The sequence below is a fragment of the Sceloporus occidentalis genome, unplaced genomic scaffold, assembly GCF_023333645.1.
Source record: "Sceloporus occidentalis isolate IW3139 unplaced genomic scaffold, rSceOcc1.0.p SCAF_54, whole genome shotgun sequence".
NCBI lineage: Eukaryota > Metazoa > Chordata > Lepidosauria > Squamata > Phrynosomatidae > Sceloporus > Sceloporus occidentalis.
In genome coordinates this window covers 5,251,519-5,272,030 of record NW_028317034.1, presented here as the reverse complement: position 1 = coordinate 5,272,030, position 20,512 = coordinate 5,251,519, and the positions used below count along the sequence as shown (strand labels likewise).

Sequence of the window (20,512 nt, the reverse complement as noted above, 5' to 3'; positions counted from 1 at the left end):
AAGAAACGCTATATAGATAAGTACCAGAACATTGGAGAGGTTTCCAATATCTCGAATGAATAGCAAATCATTCAGTATGTAATATAGTTTTCCATTGTGGGCTGTGTAGGAAACCGACTTCAATGGTTCCTCTACAGTAAAATTCCACATGGCTTCCATTCTGTCGGTATCAACTAGAGTTATTTCTTTAGAGGAGATATTTATTATAGCAGGTGCAGGGTGAACATCTGAAAAAAAGATTGTTAAATCAAACACAACTTTAAGCATGACCAGATTCATTTTTAGCTTTTTTTCTGCTTGTATAAAGGTTGTACAGTAAGGAAATGTTCCCACAGAGAACCTGATATAGGCAGCTAAATTACTACAATATACATTATTATTTGAGATAATTTGCCCTCTCATTACTCTACCCTTACAAAGGCTCCTCTGCCTTCTCCCCATTCCAGCCTTACATAGTTATGGGTAACTTTTGATTTTATTCACGGACTCCAATGTATTTTACTGTATATAACCTGGAGCAAGCAATATTTAATTATTGGCAATTTCCTCCCTTGGCTGCCTCTACAGAAACCAGGTAGCATTTGTATATACACATCCCTGCAATGCGAAATACACTAACCTCAGCCAAGAATGTCCACTCTACGATAAACAAACCCTAATATTTTTCCTTTCGATGTTCTACAATCTAGTAAAATCTACCTGATATATTTGCCTCAGTTGTCTTGGAGAATGGACCAGGTCCTATAGAAGTGTGTGCTTTAACCTGCAAAATAGTATTATACATGGTGCATCATATAATCCAGTGGAAATTGTCGGGTTTCTAATAATAATAGTAATAGTTCAATCTTTAACTTTGGAGAAAAATAAGACTGTAAACACAAGGGATTTATTAACTAAGTAAGTTGTAGATGAGCAGACAAGAAATCTTATCAGATTGCAATTGTTATTCATTATGAAGGGTTAGAATATATGCCAGGTTTTGCCCTTCAAAGTATTGAGTAGGCCTGGATTATCTATAAAGCAGAACAGGCATGTTTCTATGGTGCAATCTTAACATAAACACAGTCACATGTGTTGTAATACTGATTGTATGAAATACATTTATAGAGATCCCACAGGTACTCAGAAATTGGCTAATTACTGCTAGATGGTCTCGGCTCACTCTCTCCTGGGTGGGAAGGATTAACTCGATCAAAATGAATGCTATGCCTCGGCTCCTTTACTTGTTTCAGACCCTCCCCATTCGCATACCACCTTATTTTTTCTCTACACTTCGCACCCTCTTCCTTCGGTTCATTTGGGGCCGTGGCTCACCACGGATTAAACATAGTATGCTCATTTTGCCGAAGGAGAAGGGTGGACTGGCTCTGTCCTGCCCCCGCACGTACTCGGGCCTGTCACTTTCTGCGTGTTCCTGTATGGTCATGTGGGGCGCAGCGTAAACTTTGGGTGGGAGCTGAGAGTGCTACACTTGCTGTTCCAACGAGTTTGTTACCTTGGCTCGCCACTACTTGTGCTTGTCGCGTGGCTGCTTCTCACCCTTTTGTCTCGCTTGGGGTCTGACACTCCTTGCTCCGCACTACCACCATCTCCACCGTCCCTTCTCCCATTATGCCGGTCCGCGATAACCCTGACTTCCCACCGGGGTTAGGAGTAGACCTCTTCCCGGCGGTGGTACCTGGGGGGGGTGGCCGGGATTCGGGCCTTCTTGTCCTCCCGTGGCTTGAAGCCATTGACGGACCTGGTGGCTACTGATCCGCCGGCCCCTCTTGATAGGTTCCACTATGCCCAACTGGGCAACTTCTTTCGGACTCTGGTCCGTAAGCACGAGATTTTTCGGGACCTTATCGTCTTCGAGAATCTTTGTGTCCGGGACAAACTCCCGGCTCATGGTGTGTCCTTGCTTTACGGACTTCTTCTGTCCGCTATTTACCCCGCTACCCCACCCCATGTGGGGAGATGGGAGGGCTCCTTGAATCTGACCCTTACGGAGGAGCAATGGCGTAAGATATCGATCTTCACTCATCGCTGCTGCATCAATAACAGGGACCAAGAGATGTCTTATAAGCTCTTAGCCGGTTGGTACCGCCCTCCATACACATTAGCCCGATACAATGCTGTAGATGTGGGGATTCCCCGTGCTCGACCCTTCACTTATGGTGGTCTTGCCCTCAGATGCTCTCTTTTTGGACTGCTGTCCACTCCACTGCTCAAGCCCTTACTGACAAGCGACTGCCGTTCACCCCTGAGTTCTTCCTGTTACTGCATATGCTCTATCCTGTCTCCTGGTACAAGTCTACGATACTCCGCCATCTCTTGGTGGCACCCAAATCTCTCATCCCACTGCATTGGGGTGATCCTGCCCAGCCTTCGATTCGGGAGTGGATCCTGCGGGTGGAGCGGAGACGTGTCCTTGAGGAGCTGATGTGCTCAGTGGACGGCAGGTCTGATAAACATCATCGTCTCTGGTTTCACTGGGTGCAATACCTCTCTGGCCCCGAGATGCGCCCTCACCTGGCGGCTACTCCTGCTCCGTAGGGGCGCTTACTTGATTGCCCCTACATATTGCTTAAGGTGCCTCGTCCACTGCAGTGTGGCCAAGCTCCAATTTTCCCCTCGATGTCGATAGCTTTTCGCTATGCCCTATCGAGGTGGGCCCTTGCTGTCCCCACCATCACTGTTTCCCAGACTCGCTGGTCCTGCGCCACTCGGAGTCCTCCACACATACCGCATCCTGTTGTGTCACGGGCCGCGACCCTGTCGTTTATCTTTAACTTGGTCCATTGCGATTCTATTGTCATTATGTCGTCTCTGACGTCTTAGTCACGAATTTATGCCCTCCTTGATGAACATCTCCCCACTGGCGCTCCCTCCATACTACATGTGCCATGATGGCCTTGGACTGTACCCTAATCTGTATCCCCCCCCTTTTCTTTTCTTTGTGTACCCCCCATCCCTTTGTTGGATTTTCTCTGAAAAATTATTAATAAACATTGATTTACCCTAGATTTACATGGGCGTTGGCCAACTCTTCGTGTTCATCTGCGTCGGGGAAAAAATAATTTGTATTCCACGAATATTCCCCCCTTCCTGTGTTCGGTTTGGGCGAATATTCGTGTATATTCTTCGTGTTCGTTTTTTTCTTCGTCTTTTGCCTTTTTTGTAGACTGGGTTAATACGGTGTTAACGCGGCACTACGCAGCAGCGCCAGGATTTTAAAGGTCCGCATGAGCAACTCTATTGGTCGCCGGCAGGGGCCTCCTCTGTCTAATGGCAAACGAGCACCCTGCTGGCGACCAATAGAGTCGCTCGTACAAACTTTTAAAATCCTGGTGCCGAAACTCTAGTTAAAGGTCCGTACGAATGACCAATAGAGTCAATTGGTTGATGCCAGAGAAGACCCCTGCAGGTGACCAACAGTGTCGCTTGCACAGACCTTAAACATCTGATGGGGAACCTACGGATTTCCGCTCCCGTTAACCCCTACGAGGCTATATAGGGAAGGGACAAGGGAAATTAGTAAAGGAAGACGAACATGAAGATTCTTTGTGTTGTGTGTCTTCATCTTCGTATATGTTTTGCCACCGCCATGTTCATTTCTTCGGTATTTCGGTATAACAGTATAACATTGACAATTGTGCCCACATAAGCCCTTCATTTTCTAGCACTCCCAAAAACATGTACCATGTGAAATTCCATCCATATATATTTTTATGCTTATGAAACATAGCTGTAGTGCAATTTTGTTGAATACAATTGTTTTGCATTTGATATGGCTAATAATAAATTATGCAAGGCCTACCTGGAACTGTAGGAGAATTTCTGGTTTTAGATTATAAAGGTAAAAGGATGTTGTTGAAACTGTGGCATTGAGGATGCTCCGCATAGCATTTTTGCTTTCATTTATTATCCTGTAGCACACTGTAAAGTGTGTCAAAACACCATTAGGTGCCTCTGGGTAATCCCACCTCATTTCCATACCCATGCTTTCTTTGTCTTGTAATCGAAATATCCGTGGATTCAAAGGTACAGAAGGAACTGTGGTTGAACATAAAAATGTGTACATTTTTGAAAAAAAAACAAAAAAAAACATGCTAATCAATAATAATCTACTGGTTTTAGGTCATAAAATAACCATATGAAATGAGAATGAAGAGCTTTGTGTGTTTACTATTTCTATTAAATAATGTTACACAGAAGGCACATTTAGTATTTCACAAATTAAATCCACATATTGTTGTATTAAGTATCATTCATCTATAAAAAAGAAGACAAGTGCATGTACTTAATGACTAGTTATCAGTTGCTGAACATGGTGCAGCTGTGATTTTCTTTTGCTGTCGATGTAAGTTCCCTCAGTCCGCAGCCAAAACCCAACAGAATGATCTTCTACTCAAAGCAAATTACGTATAAAGATTTTTAGTAGACTTGGGCACCAGGGGGCTCTTCGTGTTCGTCTTCGTGCTCGTCTTCGGCAAAAAAAAAAACTTCGTATTCCGCGAATATTCGCCTGGTCCTGTCTTCTCTTCGGGCGAATATTTGCGGACATACTTCGTGTTCGGGTTTTCTTCGTTTTCCCCGGTTAAGGGGTTAATATGGGGTTAAAGCCGCTCTGGCGCCAGGAGTTTAAATGTCCATATGAGCAACTCTATTGGTCGTCAGCAGGGGGCTCGTCTGCCATTGGTTGATGGCAGACGAGCCCCCTGCTGGCGACCAATAGGGTCGCTCGTACAGACTGTTAAACTCCTGGTGCTGTAATTGTTCGGCAGATCCCGCTGGTCTCCCTGTTCTATCATTTATTATCTGATAGAACAGGGAGACCAGTGGGATGTGCCGGGTAAGTTGCAGCATTGCACCACTCTGTTGGTCGCTCGCGCAGACTTTTAAAACCCCAATGCTGCAACTTACCCGGCACATCCCACTGGTCTCCCTCCCTGTTCAATTAGTTAGTCTGTGCCGGGTTAAATGTCCGTACGAGCGACCAATAAAGTCGCTCGTACGGACATTTAACTAATTGAACAGGAAGGGAGACCAGTTAAAGACCAGTGGCATATGCAGGGCAAGTTGCAGCATTGGGGTTTTAAAACCTCAATGCTGCAACTTACCCTGCCGATGCCACTGGTCTCCCTCCCTGTTCAATTAGTTAAATGTTAAAGGGTTAAGGGGCTGTGCAAGTGAGCCTATTGGTCGCTTGCACGGCCCTTTAACCTATGGATTTCCGCTCCCGTTAACCCCTTCGATGCTGTGTTAGATAACGCAGCATCGAAGGGGTTAATGGGAGCGGAAATCCATAGGTTCGCTGTCAGGGGTTACAAAGACCGAGTGAGCCTATTGGTCACCTGCAGGGTCTTCCTCTGGCATCAACCAATTGGTTGATGCCAGAGGAGGTCCCTGTAGGCGACCAATAGGCTCATTCGCACTGCCCTGTAACCCGTGACGGCGAACCTGCGGATTTCCACTTCCGGGAATTGCCGCGAAGACAAGGTAAATTAGAAGAGGGGGGGGGAATGGTAGACGAAGACGAAGACAATCACGAAGATCTTCGTGGTGTGTGTCTTCGTCTTCGCCTACGTTTTACCGCCGCCGTCTTCTCTTCGGCGTGTCTTCGGAACGAACACGAAAACGCACTCTTCGTGTTCGTTTCCATGTTCGCCCGAAGACGAATGCACAAGTCTAATTTTTAGGTGTGTTTAGGGATTAATTATACATCACTAAAGAGAAAACTGTGGTCTTTATATTGCTTAACTTTAATTATAACCAAATTAAATTCTATTAAGTTGGTGTAGTAATTGCTCAAATGAAGCCAAAGACCAGCTATGAAGGCCAGGCAAAGTCAGAGTGTGTTAGTGTGTGTTGAAGCAAGTGTTAGTTAGTATTTGAGTTGTATTAGTTAAAGGAGTAATTCCAGACCATGTGGACTAGCTTCAAAAGTAGAATGGCTCAAGGATAGGTGAGTACTTGTATGAAACAAGTTACTATGTATGGCAGGTTCTGACAAAATATTTTATATGTATTCCTTGTATGGGTACTGCTTAATAACAAACAAGTGTATATAAATATCTGTTATCTGTATTTGTTATCTCAATCAAATAGACATACTGAGAAATGCCATTAAGTCAAATCCACTTACCACTGGTTGCTCCTCTCAAAACATGAGTTCTAAGTTAATACAAATAATGCATATGGACATAACTGCATTTAAAATTATAATTAAGTTATCAACTACCAAATAATGACTAAAAATAAGTGAATGACAAGGTCTATAACTGAAGATAAGAGATCAAGAAAAGAGAAGGGGTTTTTTTTTCAATGGAACAGATGCATCCAAAGGTATTTTAACATTACATTTTTCCAAAACAGAGATTATAATCATTCACGGTTAAATTTACTTCAAAAAGCATCATAACTCAGCTATTATACATATTTCTATTTTCAAGTGCGCCACTCAATTGCTACATTCAAAATATTTAGGCGTTTTCAAATGAGTTAGGTCATTAATAGCACTGTTCCAGTTTAATAGGCCACATATTTTACAATGTTTTGGATAGTAATGTATCAACATATCAAGGTTTTATTACAGTACTTGAGTTGCAAATTGGAACAGATGAAATATGTAGAGCTTGCCTTTGTTTGTACAATAATAGAATTCTTTCATTAATAACTGATCTTTCTTTTGTGTAAACAAAACTACAATATGTCAGTAGTATGGTTGCAGCCCATGTTCAGAAATACAATAGGACAAGGCAACATAAAAAAAAAATGAAATGAAAAACAATTTTTGCCTATTATGTCACTTCCAAATGTACCCATAAAACCAAACCTCCTTCTGGTGCTCGAAGAGTTAAAGTTGTTGTGGGTCCCTTTCTCCAATATGTGTAGGGAGTCACAGAGAAATCAAACTCAATATATGGTTTCAGTCCTTGTACAACAAAGAAAGGATTGCTGTAACCTTCAGGGGCGAGACAGGGGTCTCTGTCCAACCCAGACTGAAAAAACAGACATTAACTTTTACTGTATATGCATATATAATTCGCTTACATGATCATAACAATCTATATTTGTTAAACATTCACCCTAAATTATATCAATATAATGTTTCCACTGGAACCTGGCCTTATTTAATTGGAATGAAAATACAAATTACCTATAATAGATTATGTTGTCAGTAGGAAATAAAATGCTTAGAATCCATACCATATGCTGCAAAACTTTGGACTCCACACAGTAAAATACAATGCCATATTCCACATTTAATGTCCCTTTCCAAACAACGAGAAAATGTGAATAATTCCCTTGAATTTTAAATGTAGAACTGGGAACCAAATCAGGAATGACTTTGGGAGTGTATGAAAAATTCCCTGTGAACAGAAAACAAATCATGTTTTTTTAACTTAAATAATTTTTAACATTACATTTTACAGTTAAGGGTATGTTCATTATATAATTATTTAGGTAGGTCTAGTAAAGTATAGTATGGTATATATAGTATAACTGCATCCATTAAGGAGTTTTTCCTTATTTAGTAAAGTGCTAATGTAGATACTCGTTTGAGTATTTGTGATATAAGTTGCCCTGCTAGAGATATAGAAGCACCATAATCTATAGAGAACTACAGTACCAAGCAACACCTTTTTAGGACAAATTAGTGACTTTTTGTACCATCTATATGAGGCAACATATCGACCTAGTAGGGCTTTTGTGTCTTTTCAGGCCAGGAGGTACGAGTTAGGTATCTCAAACTTTGGTCATGTGAATTTATCCAACCTTTAGATTCCAGTAGTATTATATTTTCTGGGACTCTTTAGAATAACATCAAGTAGCTTTTAAACCAAGAGGAATGGTTAATTATCCCAAAGATACTTTTTTTATTAAATCAATAGTAAGATATTGTTAAATAATGTCTACACTCATTAAAAAAAGATAATTGTATTGTAAGTTAAGTACATCAGCAACTTTATTAAGTAGGATTACATGCCATTCTTTCTATTGTGTGGGGAAACACCGCCTCACAGTGGCAGGTTGTCAATACAACAAGCTGATTATTATTATTATTGAAACCTGCAACAGACTCCTCTAGAACACTTGTTCATTAAAACAAAAGAAAGCCATCATCAACAAAGTAGAACAAAATACAAGTAAATGAAACAAACGTATCTGTTTTTTTATGTTTAATATTTAATGCTCCTTTTATGTTTAAATCAATTAAAATAGTACACAGCCAGTGCAGATAATTGACTTTATGCTGAGGAAATAGTCATTACATTATTTATTATTATTGTTATTATTATTATTGTTTGAATTACCAAGGAACTTGGAAAGTGATATTCAAATGTTGGACGAGTATAAAGAGACACTCCAGTGCCCCATGCGATTTCAATGTGGAAAGTATATTAAAGAACTTTGTATTTTGATATCCATTGTTAACTGAAGAAAAAATCACTTACCTCAAGGAGAAGCTGTTGCTCCTGGGGTGCAGCACAACACCCTCTTCATGGTTTAATGCATTGTATGCACTAAAGTATATATGGTGGCTGGAGTTTTACTTTAATGACTATGGTGCTAGTTTGTTCTAATTTACATGATAAAATTACAGATTTTGTTGCATATGTAGCTATATTTTTGGGTTCAAATTTAAAGCAGTCCCACTGATTAAGCTCATTGGTAAGCAATTTAGCCTTAAAAAATAATACAGGACTTGCTAAACTTTGATATAGTGGGGGGGTAAGCAATACAGTGTATGCCCAATATAGGTGTTTTTTGATTGGTATTCGCTGGGTATGTGCTGAAATCTTGCTTTGTTTTGTGTACTTATTGGTTATTATTATATCAGCAATCTGGGAAACAATGTGTATGCCTTTTATGCTTTTTAGGTTGTGTGCTCCCCTGTTTCAGTGTTTGTTTTTTTGCATTGTTTTGTTACCTGGCAATGGTTTAATGCTGTTCAGAACCAATGTAAAAGCTGTAAATTCTGCTGGCTGTGAGAATGCTGTACAAATCCGTTGATTAACTTCTTGCACTGTAATATATTTTTGCCCATTTATCCAGAATAACCGGTCACTATGGAACATTAAAGCATTCTGCCAAATTTCTGAAGAACTCCAAAAAGCAAACTCGGTGATTGGTACATCTGGAATCCTATCGCAGGACAACATATGATAAGCTCATAATAACCATGGCAAGGTAACTTTTTAAAATACACATGAAGCTAAACATACAGCTAAATAAAATAGCGCTTAGAAGCTAATGAAACTTGTGATAACATTTACACTGTACACACAAAGATAAACAGATCAGTTCAATGGTAGGGCTGGTTAGTAGGGGAAACGTATTGATAAGTAGTAATATTAATGAGATAGATGTATGCATTTAACCATTACGCTTAAAAGTATAAAAAAAACATAGCATTAATTACCCATCGTCTCTGAGTTTGCTATGATACAAGTTGACATTCAGTCCATCCTTCACAAGCCAATACAGCAAGCAATGTTTAAAGTCCATTGCAAGGGCAACCACCTTGTATAAAATAAGTTAATGAATAAAATGAATTGATTTAATTGTTTACTTTGTATCCAAGCAGAAAATGTATCATTTGCATTGACTGCAAAAATAATATATGTTATTCATGGAAAATATAAAAAAGGACATCGGTAAGGGACAGCAGGACAGATCGTTTGGGTTTTTAACCCCTTAACGACAATGGGCGGTCCCTAAACTCATTGAAAACAATGCACTTTGAGCCCGTACATGTACAGGCTTTGTCATTAAGGGGTTAAGAAGGACATTTGTGTTGAATGCTTACCTGTCTACTGGTAAATAATGTTAAGTTTTGTATAACTGAATGTTTCTGTCCATTGAGTTTGCTGCTTTCCACTGTGTAGTCTGTGCTCCAATAAAGAAAGCCTTTGGTTGAATCCACTGCCATGTCATTTACTAGATAACTGACAGATCTGATTACTTCTATGTCAGGTGAGCTCAGGGGTTTTCTGTAAATCTGTCAACAAAACAGACCATACTGGTGTATTCAGCATTCAGTAGGAGTTTATTGGAAAAATCTACATAGTTTTCTTTACAAATTATACAAATATATTTCCAGTAGAAGTCAAGAGAACAAAACTTCATTAACGAGAACCCACCTTCTTTTTCTCCACCTCCAGCTATTTTCATTGCTCCTGTTAATCAGGAACACTGGCTTAATGTTCAACTAGGTTATACAGGTAACACAAGATTTCATACCTTGGCACTTATTCTGTCAGACCAGTAGATACAAAGGCCAAGCCAATCAAAAGATATAGGTCCAGCTCTTCTTATCTCCTTTATGTAAATGAGAGATAAAGTATCGTTCATGTTCCACATGTGCACATGTCCCGTTTCATTGCTCCAAAAGAGTGTGTTATTGTACCAGTCCAGATCTTCAATCAGAAAGACACATTACACTCAAAGAGAATGTAGCAGTTGGACTTGTGTTAAAACTACGCTCTCCTTTACCATACAACATTCAAAGTGTTAGGTCTTCTCCGCTCATACAATAATAAATACATTCCTTATTATACTGCCCTTCCCTTAATAATTTGTTAGGTGGAGTAAAGTTTTTCAACAGGTCCACACAACACTGAAACATCTTAAATCACATAAATGTGTCTTAAATGATGCATACAAATGTACTATTGAACATTCTGCTGTTATCAAGCTGCTGGAGGCCACCACTTAATCATACATGGCTGTAAAACTAACTACTGAGCCACTGGCAGTCCTACCCATACTCTTCAATTTTGACCATATCTAATAAACAAGTGACTTTAATCACTTTTCATATATGCCTTCTTTTTTTATTTTGCTTTAGGGCATATTCCCTTATAATAAAATGTCAGTAATTTGGAAAAATACCTGTTATAAATCTCAGGTTCCTATAAAGAAGTTCTCCTGGTCCGAATAAATCCAAAGGTTGCCTCCAGGCTCCCTCATGGCCTACTGCAATGAAAAAAGGTTCCTCTTCAGCTGGAAAAGAAATAAGATTTCCCTTATTTAATATCTTAGCACCCTCAGTCCTTAATGCAACAGAGCTCTAGAGATATCTGTGTCCTGACATTTGCAACAATGCACGATATGGAATTACAACCAACATTTTTTAGACAAAAGGGCTAATTGCTGTATAATGCCAGTAAAATTGGTTTAAGGATGTAAGGACAAAATGGCAGTAAGATTGCCTCTAGGGAGTGACACTGTTTTTTCAATTATATTCAATAGTGTGTTTTTCTTTGAAGCTAAGTGGGCTTTTTGCCATTCATTTAGCTTTAAAAAGCAATTAAAGTAATTACTGAGCTCTTCAATTTGAAAGAATGCGATGACATACTGTGTTACTCACATAGTTAACCAAGTTTGCTTTATTATAGAGATATGAGTTTTTTTGGATGTGTTAGCATGCTACCTCAGTTGAGTCTGGTCAGTTAAGCTAGGGGCATTAGAACTCATTATGCATTTTAAAGGGCCAGCCCTAGCAAGGTTCTACTACGAGAAGGCCCGAGTCACCCTTGCGTAATGCATGGTTCATTTATTAAGGTGACCTAAGAAATTGCTCTACTTTTATTATAAAACTAAACCAATTCTCAGTGAGGTGAAATCCTTCTTGATGACACAAAAAGGACAAGTAGCCCCACCTTGTGTAGGTTAAATGATACCTAGGGCTATATTACCCCTTTCTGTTATAACATTTTGATTACACTATCACACCCTGAAATGCATATAACAACATGGTCTGCAATAATAACTCACATGGGTCCAGTGTGGTTCCTGTTACTGGCATTGTCCATTGGCTGTTTCCAGCAGGTGATGATGCACGCACTGTTACACTGTATTTTGTAGATGGAGCCATTTTTGTTACTGTTATATTAGTGTAACTAATATTTGAAAACATCTGTGATGCTTTGGAGTCTTCTGACGTTACGTTAATGCTATACATCCAGTCTCTCCATGCAGTAGGACCTTAGGAAGCATAAAGCCAATATTATTTCAAAGTCTATAAATATAAGGCTTAAGAGTACAAATGAGGAGCAAATATAATTTGCCATGTGTTTATTTTTATTTTGTTATAATTAAATAAACACATTTATGTTCAAAAGGATAAAATCATTTTAACTGTGATATCCTCGGCTTAAATGCTAAAAAAAAAAACATAAGAAATCAACAGAAATAAATAGTGCCATAAACTCTTTCAAGTTCACTTGATGATCATTCAACCAAAAGAAAACAGTGAGCACTAAATGAGAACTCTGGGAAAACTTACTAGATTCTATAGTGGACCTTGGTGGCTGCCAAATAATGGTAGCAAACTGGGCTCCAAATAACACCATTACATTGTGGGGCTGGGTTGGCAGTGGAAATGGCTGAATTGATTCTCCATATAACATAATGTTATTATAATCTGAAGACGCTGAAGCCGCTAGATGACAAGTTACCAAGTATTCATTATACCAATATCTATCTGAATAGAAGTATTCTTGGAACACCTGATTTCCGTCTGTGAAGAATAAATGGTCATTGAAATAAAAAAAGCTTCTAATTTCGGTAATGTCACTATCCTTTATGTGCCTCAGTAATTTATCATTGGTTCCATCCAGAAAGGCTGATACAATTGAGATGTTTCCTCGATGTACACTGGCATAAACAACTCTTTTCAACTGAACATTGACCATAAAGTCCTGAATAATGGAGCTATTTATTATATGGGTCAAAATGGCCTGATTAGGACTCTCCGGGAGAACTGTTCTGTGGATACCATTATTCAGAAGCAGGAACAAATACCTAGGAGTAACAAAAACAAGTTAAAATATGCAAAAAGTATACAATCTACAAAACTAATAATTCCCCTTTCGCTTGGATTTTAAAAAAAATATTTCTGCTATCAGTATTTATTCAAAGGGACACCACAGCCATCATATGTACTTTAGTTCAGATGACAACTGTGTTACTTCTAATCCCTTAAGGACCAGGGTGTTTTCTTTGGGGGGTTTTGTACCCATCATGACAATAGCTGTTTTAACATCTCTGCGGTGCTCGTGTTTAGCTGTAATTTTCGTCTTTCCCATTTACTGAACCCACACAAGTTATATATTGACATTGAGGCATTACAGCAACACCATTTGGGTGCAGGAAGCGAACATAGGCCCATTTAAAGTCCTGACGGTCCTGGTACGTCAATTGTCACTAACTGGATGTTTGCGCATGATGTGCCCGGACCGTCAATTGTCTTTCAGGGGTTAAGTCATCAGCAAGCACAATGGCTTGTAATGGTGCCAAAATGGCCTGTAATGGTGCCAAAATGGCTCGTAATGGGGGCTACACCTGCAGATGAATGAACAAATCTTAACGATTTTATGTTACTTTTGCAATTCGTTTTCCTTTATGTTGTCGGAGATTGTCCTTGTTTTCATTGATTCGTACAAGCGCACAAAACAGGCAATTTTCATTAACTGCAATTTACAATTATGGCATTTTATAGACCGTATTAAGAAGTCTTAAGATTTTTGGGCATCATAAGCCAGGTTCAATGATTTAGTCTGCTGTCCGCTAACTAATACAGCCTGGAAAATTGTACACACAACCTCCATTTTCTAGCAATTCTAATAAACCATTCCTATCCCTTTAGACTTACTTAAATAATTTGAATAACTGCACAAAATTAGTTTAGAATGGTTCCAATGTTTTTTTCTTAAGTTGATCAAAAGGATATGAAAAAACGGTACTGATTTAATTTAGCAATCTAAGTATACAGGACATCGCTTTGTCTGAAATGGTGGGCATTTAAGGAGACTGCTTCACAGGAACAGGTCCTGCCCTAGGATTTCTAGCCTGTTCTTGCTCCCTAGGTGAACTTGATTCCTAATGACCCTCTGCATGCCCTTCCTTGCTAACTTAGAAAAGACCTCCATGGCGGTGCCCCCTGCAGTTCAGCACACCAGGCAGCTGTTTTGTTTGGTTATATGATAGGCTGACACATTTTATATATATATAAAGTAACTTCACTCCTGTTCTAGAATTGCAATGCCTATGTAGAATTGGATGTTCACTATGCAGTTAGAATAGATGTCCACTAATTGGGCAAAATTGTAAGTGCTCATTCTCAAATTATTATAAAATGAATTGATTCAGAGTTTCTGGTCTGAGTTAAACTGGACATAAAGCACTACATACCCATTGTACGGATCCACCACAATCTTCAGTGGAGGCTGAACAATTGTCAGTGGGATATTTTCTGCAGATGTGCAGTTCTTTAAGTCGCAGAAGTACAACTAAAACCAAGGAGGCAAATGTTACTATATATTATTTGCCTTATACCAACTGAAAACAGCCTCGTAAGCACCATGAGTGTGAGTAGTAGTATTGTTTAGTTATTCTAAATAAATATTTTTGCAGTTCAGTCTTCAGAACCATGAGCCTCATCATAATTGCATCCAAATGTATTAGAGGGCATTGGGCTTTATATATAGTCTTTTCATTACACATTTTATTATAATTTATATATAGACTACAAGCACCTGTGGGTCCCTGTTAAGCCTAGATTCCAATGCATATATGTATATTGTTTAGCGAAGCCAATGAGTTGAAACTAACTCTCCTGAAAACCCAAACCTCTGCTTTACTGAATATACCCCACACCATCACCTACAGGTTAATCTATGTAAGAATAAAGGAATGTTCACACAAAAACTCTATTACAATGAAATATGATCTTTGCACTATAGTATTCAAAAGACATCTTGATAGGCATTACACTAATGGCAGATCATATTTGAGCACTATTTTCTTTAGTAAATGATACAGATTTTGAAAACATTTTAAGAAGTTTTCCTGAAAGCCTACCTGATTGTTCATGATAAAATAGATATTGTTATTTAACCAGTCCACGGATATTGAAGTGATGTTCCCCGAGCCAACATACAAAATCCTAAAATCGGTCATGTCCGACATGTCATTAGCCCCTTTTACCCAGATATGATAGTCTTCAGAAAAATAGACTTTCTGGTTATAAATATCCATAGAAATTCCTGTGGAAATTAATATTCAAAGTGTCTTTAATGTCATACAAATATTGCACCATGGTCACTTGTTTTAGAGGAGTTCATTCTGGGACTCTATTGAAAGCATAATAATTCAAGTATTATTTTTTCACTACCAGCTACAGCAGAATCACTAAACTAACTAAATATTACATATATACATTAATCATTTCATAATAATAATAACTAGAGTTTTAAAGGATGGAGCCTGTTCTGATCTGGAGCCCATATAGTGAGCGCAACACAGGATTACTTCATTATTGTCCTCTAGTGATGTACGTAGGCTTTCCACACGTATTTATCTCATTGATGAACTTTTGGTAACCAACTCATTTCTAACACTGAAAAATCACTCATTATAGTGCTGCTTTTGATTAAAACATGATGATCAAAAGTGTAACACCTAAAATCTGAAAGCCAATATGGAATGGCCACAAGAGTACACTTACCAGTTATTCTGTTGTGCACCGTCAGACACTGAGCTTCATATATCATTTCCGGCAGGTTATCTCTCTTTTTAAATGTATTATTCCTTGATAAAAATAACCAAAGGGGTTTATCTGAAACTAATCAAAGTAGAATGTGAAGGTGAAACACAAAATTATATTCATTTTCACTGCAAAACTAAAAATACGTTCACAACACCAAAAAGATTACACACTGACAACTGAAACATTGTCAAAATGGCTATATATCCTTTAGAGAGTAACCCATATTGTGGTGCATTCAAACCTTCTTTTTAATGGTAGTATGTAATTTTTATCTTGCTTAGATATCTGTGTATGATCCTGTACGAGGGCTGATGAATCAAAAAATTCTGAAAACCGAAAAGATACCTAGCTATATGGAAATGTGTTCATAATAAAACCAGAAAGACCATAGAACAGCAAAGTGGATGTCAGAATTCACAACCGGGTCCTTAAATCAAATCCACATGTGACAAGACTGATGTAGGGCATCATATATTAACCTCATCAATTGACAGTTAATGCACAGATGTATAGCTTTCAGTGCATTTGTTAACAAAACATGAAAATCCTTTGTTTAAAAAGAAGTTTAGAAAATACATTGAATAAGCCAAGCAATTTTAAACCAGTGGCCTGGTCATACCTGTTCCTTTTCTATAGAAACTCAAGCACCTCTAGGCCCTGCATGGAAAGTTGGTTCTGCCTCTGTCAAGGAATGGCATTCTAGCTTGTTCAGCAGGCCACCTTGCCAATGGACAAGTCGCAATCCTAAACAGACTGCCAGTGGTAGACTTTATTGCAACCCCAATGCGAGTAACATGCTAACGATATTATGTTATTCTATCATAAGGTACCTCTGTCAATTAACTTCAACAGGAAGTTGCGTAGAAAAAAGATTAAAATGTCCCCTAAATTGATTATATTCTTTATTTATTATACCTGTTGCGTTCATCATGGTAATGCTGGCTTCTGCTGCAGGTCCTTCTCCTTGTACATTTACCGCAGTGATAGAGATCCTGTAGAAAAACATTAACAATCAATCACATTGAAGCAATACTATCCAATAGAGGATTTAAACATAATAATCTCATGATAAATATAAAGTACTTCCCGATTAACATGTCAGCCTCTTGACTGTTGGGATTCTTAATTGTCTGCTCACCTCATGATCTCAACTTCCCACATAAATGAATTCAATACATTTATCCACTAATGCAGTGGCCTCAATCAATCCAGCAGCATATGTCAAACTACAGTTCTGTGAATTCTCTGTATAATTCTACACCCTGATGCCACATACATTGTATTATTATTTTTATTTAATGTTCAGTTATTTTTTATATTTTATTTTATTTTCGTCATTTTATATGTTTCATAGTTAGTTAGTAATCTGTCCATGTAAAGTGAGAGATCACAGAATGCAAGAATTTGTTTAAATCCTTAGTCACAGTCCGAGGTTGAGTATGATTGATAAGGGTTATATTTTTACGGTATAATGTATATATTCTTAAACATAATACTAATTCGATGTATTATCATACTGTATGCATGACAGTTATTGATGGATTTGTGCCTCTGCAGAATTTCCTTTAAATTTAATAATGAAAATATAATTTATCTAATCCGTTTGCAAAAAAAGTAGATTACATCTTCCATCCCGTTCTACATTCAGAATGTAAAGATGACCAGGTAATCCACTGTGACTATACTGCAACTATTTGCAAGCAGAAGCAGCTTTGGTAAGGAGCTACAACATTAGTCATGTGATTTTGAAGTGTCATGCCATAAACATATCTTAAAACCAGACTTTCTTTTGATAGGTATGTTGAATTGAGTTTATCGATACAGTGTGCTGATTACTTAAACAGCACCCTCGTAATATTGTTAGATTTACTCTTTACTCATAAACCATAATATAATCACATATTCTAAAAACAAGAAACTGGCTTTCCTTGTTCGCATATACAGTCATGTGAAAAAGAAAGTATTCTTCTTTGAAATCTATGGTTTTACATATCAGGACAAAATAAAAACAATCTGTTCCTTAGCAGGTCTAAAGTTAATTACGGCCAAACATCTCCAGTTTGGTCTTGTCTGTCCAAATGACATTGTTCTTGCGTTTTTTTCAAATGCAACGTTGAGTCAAACATTAATTGAAAAGTCAAGCCCTGGATACTAGGAGGAAGGGCTGCATGACTGGGCCTAGACTAACAGAAAGCTTGTTGCCAGGTCTTAGGGGGTCAGATAAAGGACACCCTATGGGGTTCCTCGGCTGGTTGGGTGGGGTTTTTTGGCTGTCTATTTAGGTGACCCTTTTTCCCGCCACTGGTCAGATACTTTGACCAGCGCTTAAAGCAGTGAATCCCCGCCCTCCCTCCCGTTTTAATTGTCTTTCTTAATTTTATTTTTAGTTATGGCGGATGTTTTGAGATAGGTATGCTATGTTTTATTGGTTGTTATACCACCAGTTATGTGTATTTCAGTTTCTCCACGGGTTCAGTCCCTGGGGGAACTTTAAAGGGTAGGGTGTTCCGACCCAGCGGTCTCCGCATGGTATTTGGCGGGATATCCCTACAAAATGTTATTGGGTTTTAAAATGTGATGTATGCATAACCTATCTCATATCTTCTTTTATTTCTTGCATTTGTCACAGTAATAAAGCGCTGTGGCCTTACACTTTTTCCAACGACCTCATGTCTCACGTGTTTTATTTATGTATTCAGCTGTATGTTATAGATAGTGCCCGAGTCATGCTGTGGCGGTGCATAAACAAATGCAAACAAATCTCAATGAACTGAAGCAGTGTTGTAAAGAAGAGTGAGCCAAAAATCCTCCAGAACGATGGGAGAGAAAACAATAACTTCAAGTTATTGCTGCTAAAGGTGGTTCTACAAGCTATTGAATCATAACGTGTACTTATTCACAGTTCTATTTTGGCTTTATTTTTGTTGAATAGGTCATGAGACACAATGTAATATGTCATGTGTTGTTGTTCATCCAAAGTTGTATTTACTTACTGTAATTTTTAGACCTGCTAAGGAACAGATGATTGTTATTATATCCTGATATGTAAAGCCATAGAATTCAAGAGGGTGTGCTTTCTTTTTCACACAACTGTATGGTTATACCATGTTAGCCATACAAAAGAGAGAAAGCAAATTTCATAAATTTGCAAGCTTTCAAGACAATCTAGGTCTCTTCTTCAGGCAGAGAAGAAGAGACCTAGATAGTCTTGAAAGCTTGCAAGCCATTATATATCAGTTAGCCAATAAAGATATCATCCTTACCAAAATAGCTTTCTTGTTAGCATAATTATGTTCCTAATTTTAATAATCTGAGTAGAATTCATATATATCTATTTGCAGGCATTTTTGCTCAACACTCGCATTACCTGTATGTGGTTCCAGGTTTAGTGGCATAAAACTGAAAGCTAAGTTTCCCAGTCACCGAAGAGTATTGTGGGTTTTCCTGGTCAGTAGACAGTTTCAGATTGTAGCCTACAATAGGTCCATTTGGAAACATCGGAGGAAGCCAGCTGACTTCTATTGAATAAAGACTAGAACCTTCCAGATTTTCAATAATGGGAGCTACTGAAGGAACTGTAAAATATATACATCACACAATGAATAGCTGCATATACATATATATTTAACTCTTTGATTTTTCAAGTCTCTCAGCTTGTGTTTTGTATACATTTATGGGGCGTTTCCCATGGTGCGAAAGAGTAAGTCAATAAATATTTCATTTAGAAAGTAATATCTTTAAATACGTTGATGTTAGGGGTTATATAGTTTGGAAAATATGTTACTGGCTGAAAAAGACATGAGAGTTGAATTAAGGCAAAGTACAGGAGTCAATTAAAATGAAAAAATGAAACGTATTCAGAATCAGAACAGACTAGCTTCTGTGTATAGTACTGAAACTCTGATTCTAGATATGATTATCACGCTCTCCATGTGTCTTATAATCGAAGAAACAGTATGTTTTACCTCCAAATGCCAGTGTCCGGTATACAAGACTTGGCAGGGATTGAAACTGGAGTTGGCATATAATCCAGATAACTCTGAAGCAATATTCAGTGTAGGGTGACAGGTTATTGACTGTATATGAAGGCTCTGTTACTATCTAAATTAAAAGTACAATATATTAAAACAAGTACATATACAAATAAATAACATAGCACGTGTGCTTTACCTTATAATCGAAAAGTATATTTTACTTCGAAAAGTGAATATGTTTGGATCAACATTAAGTTAACTTATTAAAAATATCCATCTCAATTCTTATTTTAATGCATGTAATTAACACATAAATTGATATTGCTGTATAGGTCCCAGAGAATATAGTGCAACAATTTATTTGCAATGTATTATTTGTTGGCAGCATGCAATCTCTTACCTCTGTGTATTCCCATTCACTTGCAATATGCACATACTTCCACTGAATTATATATTTTACTCCCGAGATATTTTGTGGGCTCCAGCCCAATGTAATATTATATGCCCCAATGTAGGAGGCAAAGGGTGGTGTGGGTTCAATTGTGCAGTCTGAAATAAAATGGAGGTAATTATTATTATGTTTTACATATTATTCTATGTTATTCTATATCAATGCTATCTAACATAAGAACATGGACATTTGATATAAAGACTTGTACCTTAATGAGCTTGAGGCCTTTGTCGCGGTGTGGCGCTTTATGATTAGCGTCGGAATATGGCATTATATTCTGACGCTCAACAGTGAAGCTGCATGTGCTGCGACAGGACAGAGAGACTGAGCCCTCGCGCTCCCACCACAGGACTTCACCAGGGTAAGTGAACTGCAAGGGGGGGTAGATAGTAAGAAGGGGGAGAGGGTTTAGATAGTAACGAGGGGGTAGATAGTAAGAAGGGGGAGAGAGGGGAGATAGAAGGGAGGAGATGGAGTAGATAGTAAGAAGGGGGAGGGGGAAGATAGTAAGAAAGGGAGGTTATAAGAATCTTGAAAGAGAGT

The 20,512-nt window shown here is 38.2% G+C and overlaps 1 protein-coding gene across 1 annotated transcript in view; it reads right to left on the bottom strand.

The window, feature by feature from the left end:
• Nucleotides 1-20,512, bottom strand: part of ROS1 (ROS proto-oncogene 1, receptor tyrosine kinase) — a 69,238-nt gene that overhangs the window by 44,224 nt on the left and 4,502 nt on the right. The window contains exons 2-19 of the mRNA XM_089492183.1: nucleotides 19,919-20,067; nucleotides 19,510-19,645; nucleotides 18,912-19,119; nucleotides 16,460-16,536; nucleotides 15,503-15,619; nucleotides 14,857-15,041; nucleotides 14,188-14,285; nucleotides 12,281-12,798; nucleotides 11,770-11,979; nucleotides 10,885-10,995; nucleotides 10,234-10,409; nucleotides 9,800-9,991; nucleotides 9,413-9,513; nucleotides 8,921-9,135; nucleotides 7,195-7,358; nucleotides 6,821-6,986; nucleotides 3,982-4,038; nucleotides 25-227 (exon numbers count right to left, since the gene is read on the bottom strand). Of these exons, the coding sequence (XP_089348309.1) occupies nucleotides 25-227; nucleotides 3,982-4,038; nucleotides 6,821-6,986; nucleotides 7,195-7,358; nucleotides 8,921-9,135; nucleotides 9,413-9,513; nucleotides 9,800-9,991; nucleotides 10,234-10,409; nucleotides 10,885-10,995; nucleotides 11,770-11,979; nucleotides 12,281-12,798; nucleotides 14,188-14,285; nucleotides 14,857-15,041; nucleotides 15,503-15,619; nucleotides 16,460-16,536; nucleotides 18,912-19,119; nucleotides 19,510-19,645; nucleotides 19,919-20,067 (3,083 nt within the window). The remainder of the gene's footprint in view (nucleotides 1-24; nucleotides 228-3,981; nucleotides 4,039-6,820; nucleotides 6,987-7,194; nucleotides 7,359-8,920; nucleotides 9,136-9,412; nucleotides 9,514-9,799; nucleotides 9,992-10,233; nucleotides 10,410-10,884; nucleotides 10,996-11,769; nucleotides 11,980-12,280; nucleotides 12,799-14,187; nucleotides 14,286-14,856; nucleotides 15,042-15,502; nucleotides 15,620-16,459; nucleotides 16,537-18,911; nucleotides 19,120-19,509; nucleotides 19,646-19,918; nucleotides 20,068-20,512) is intronic.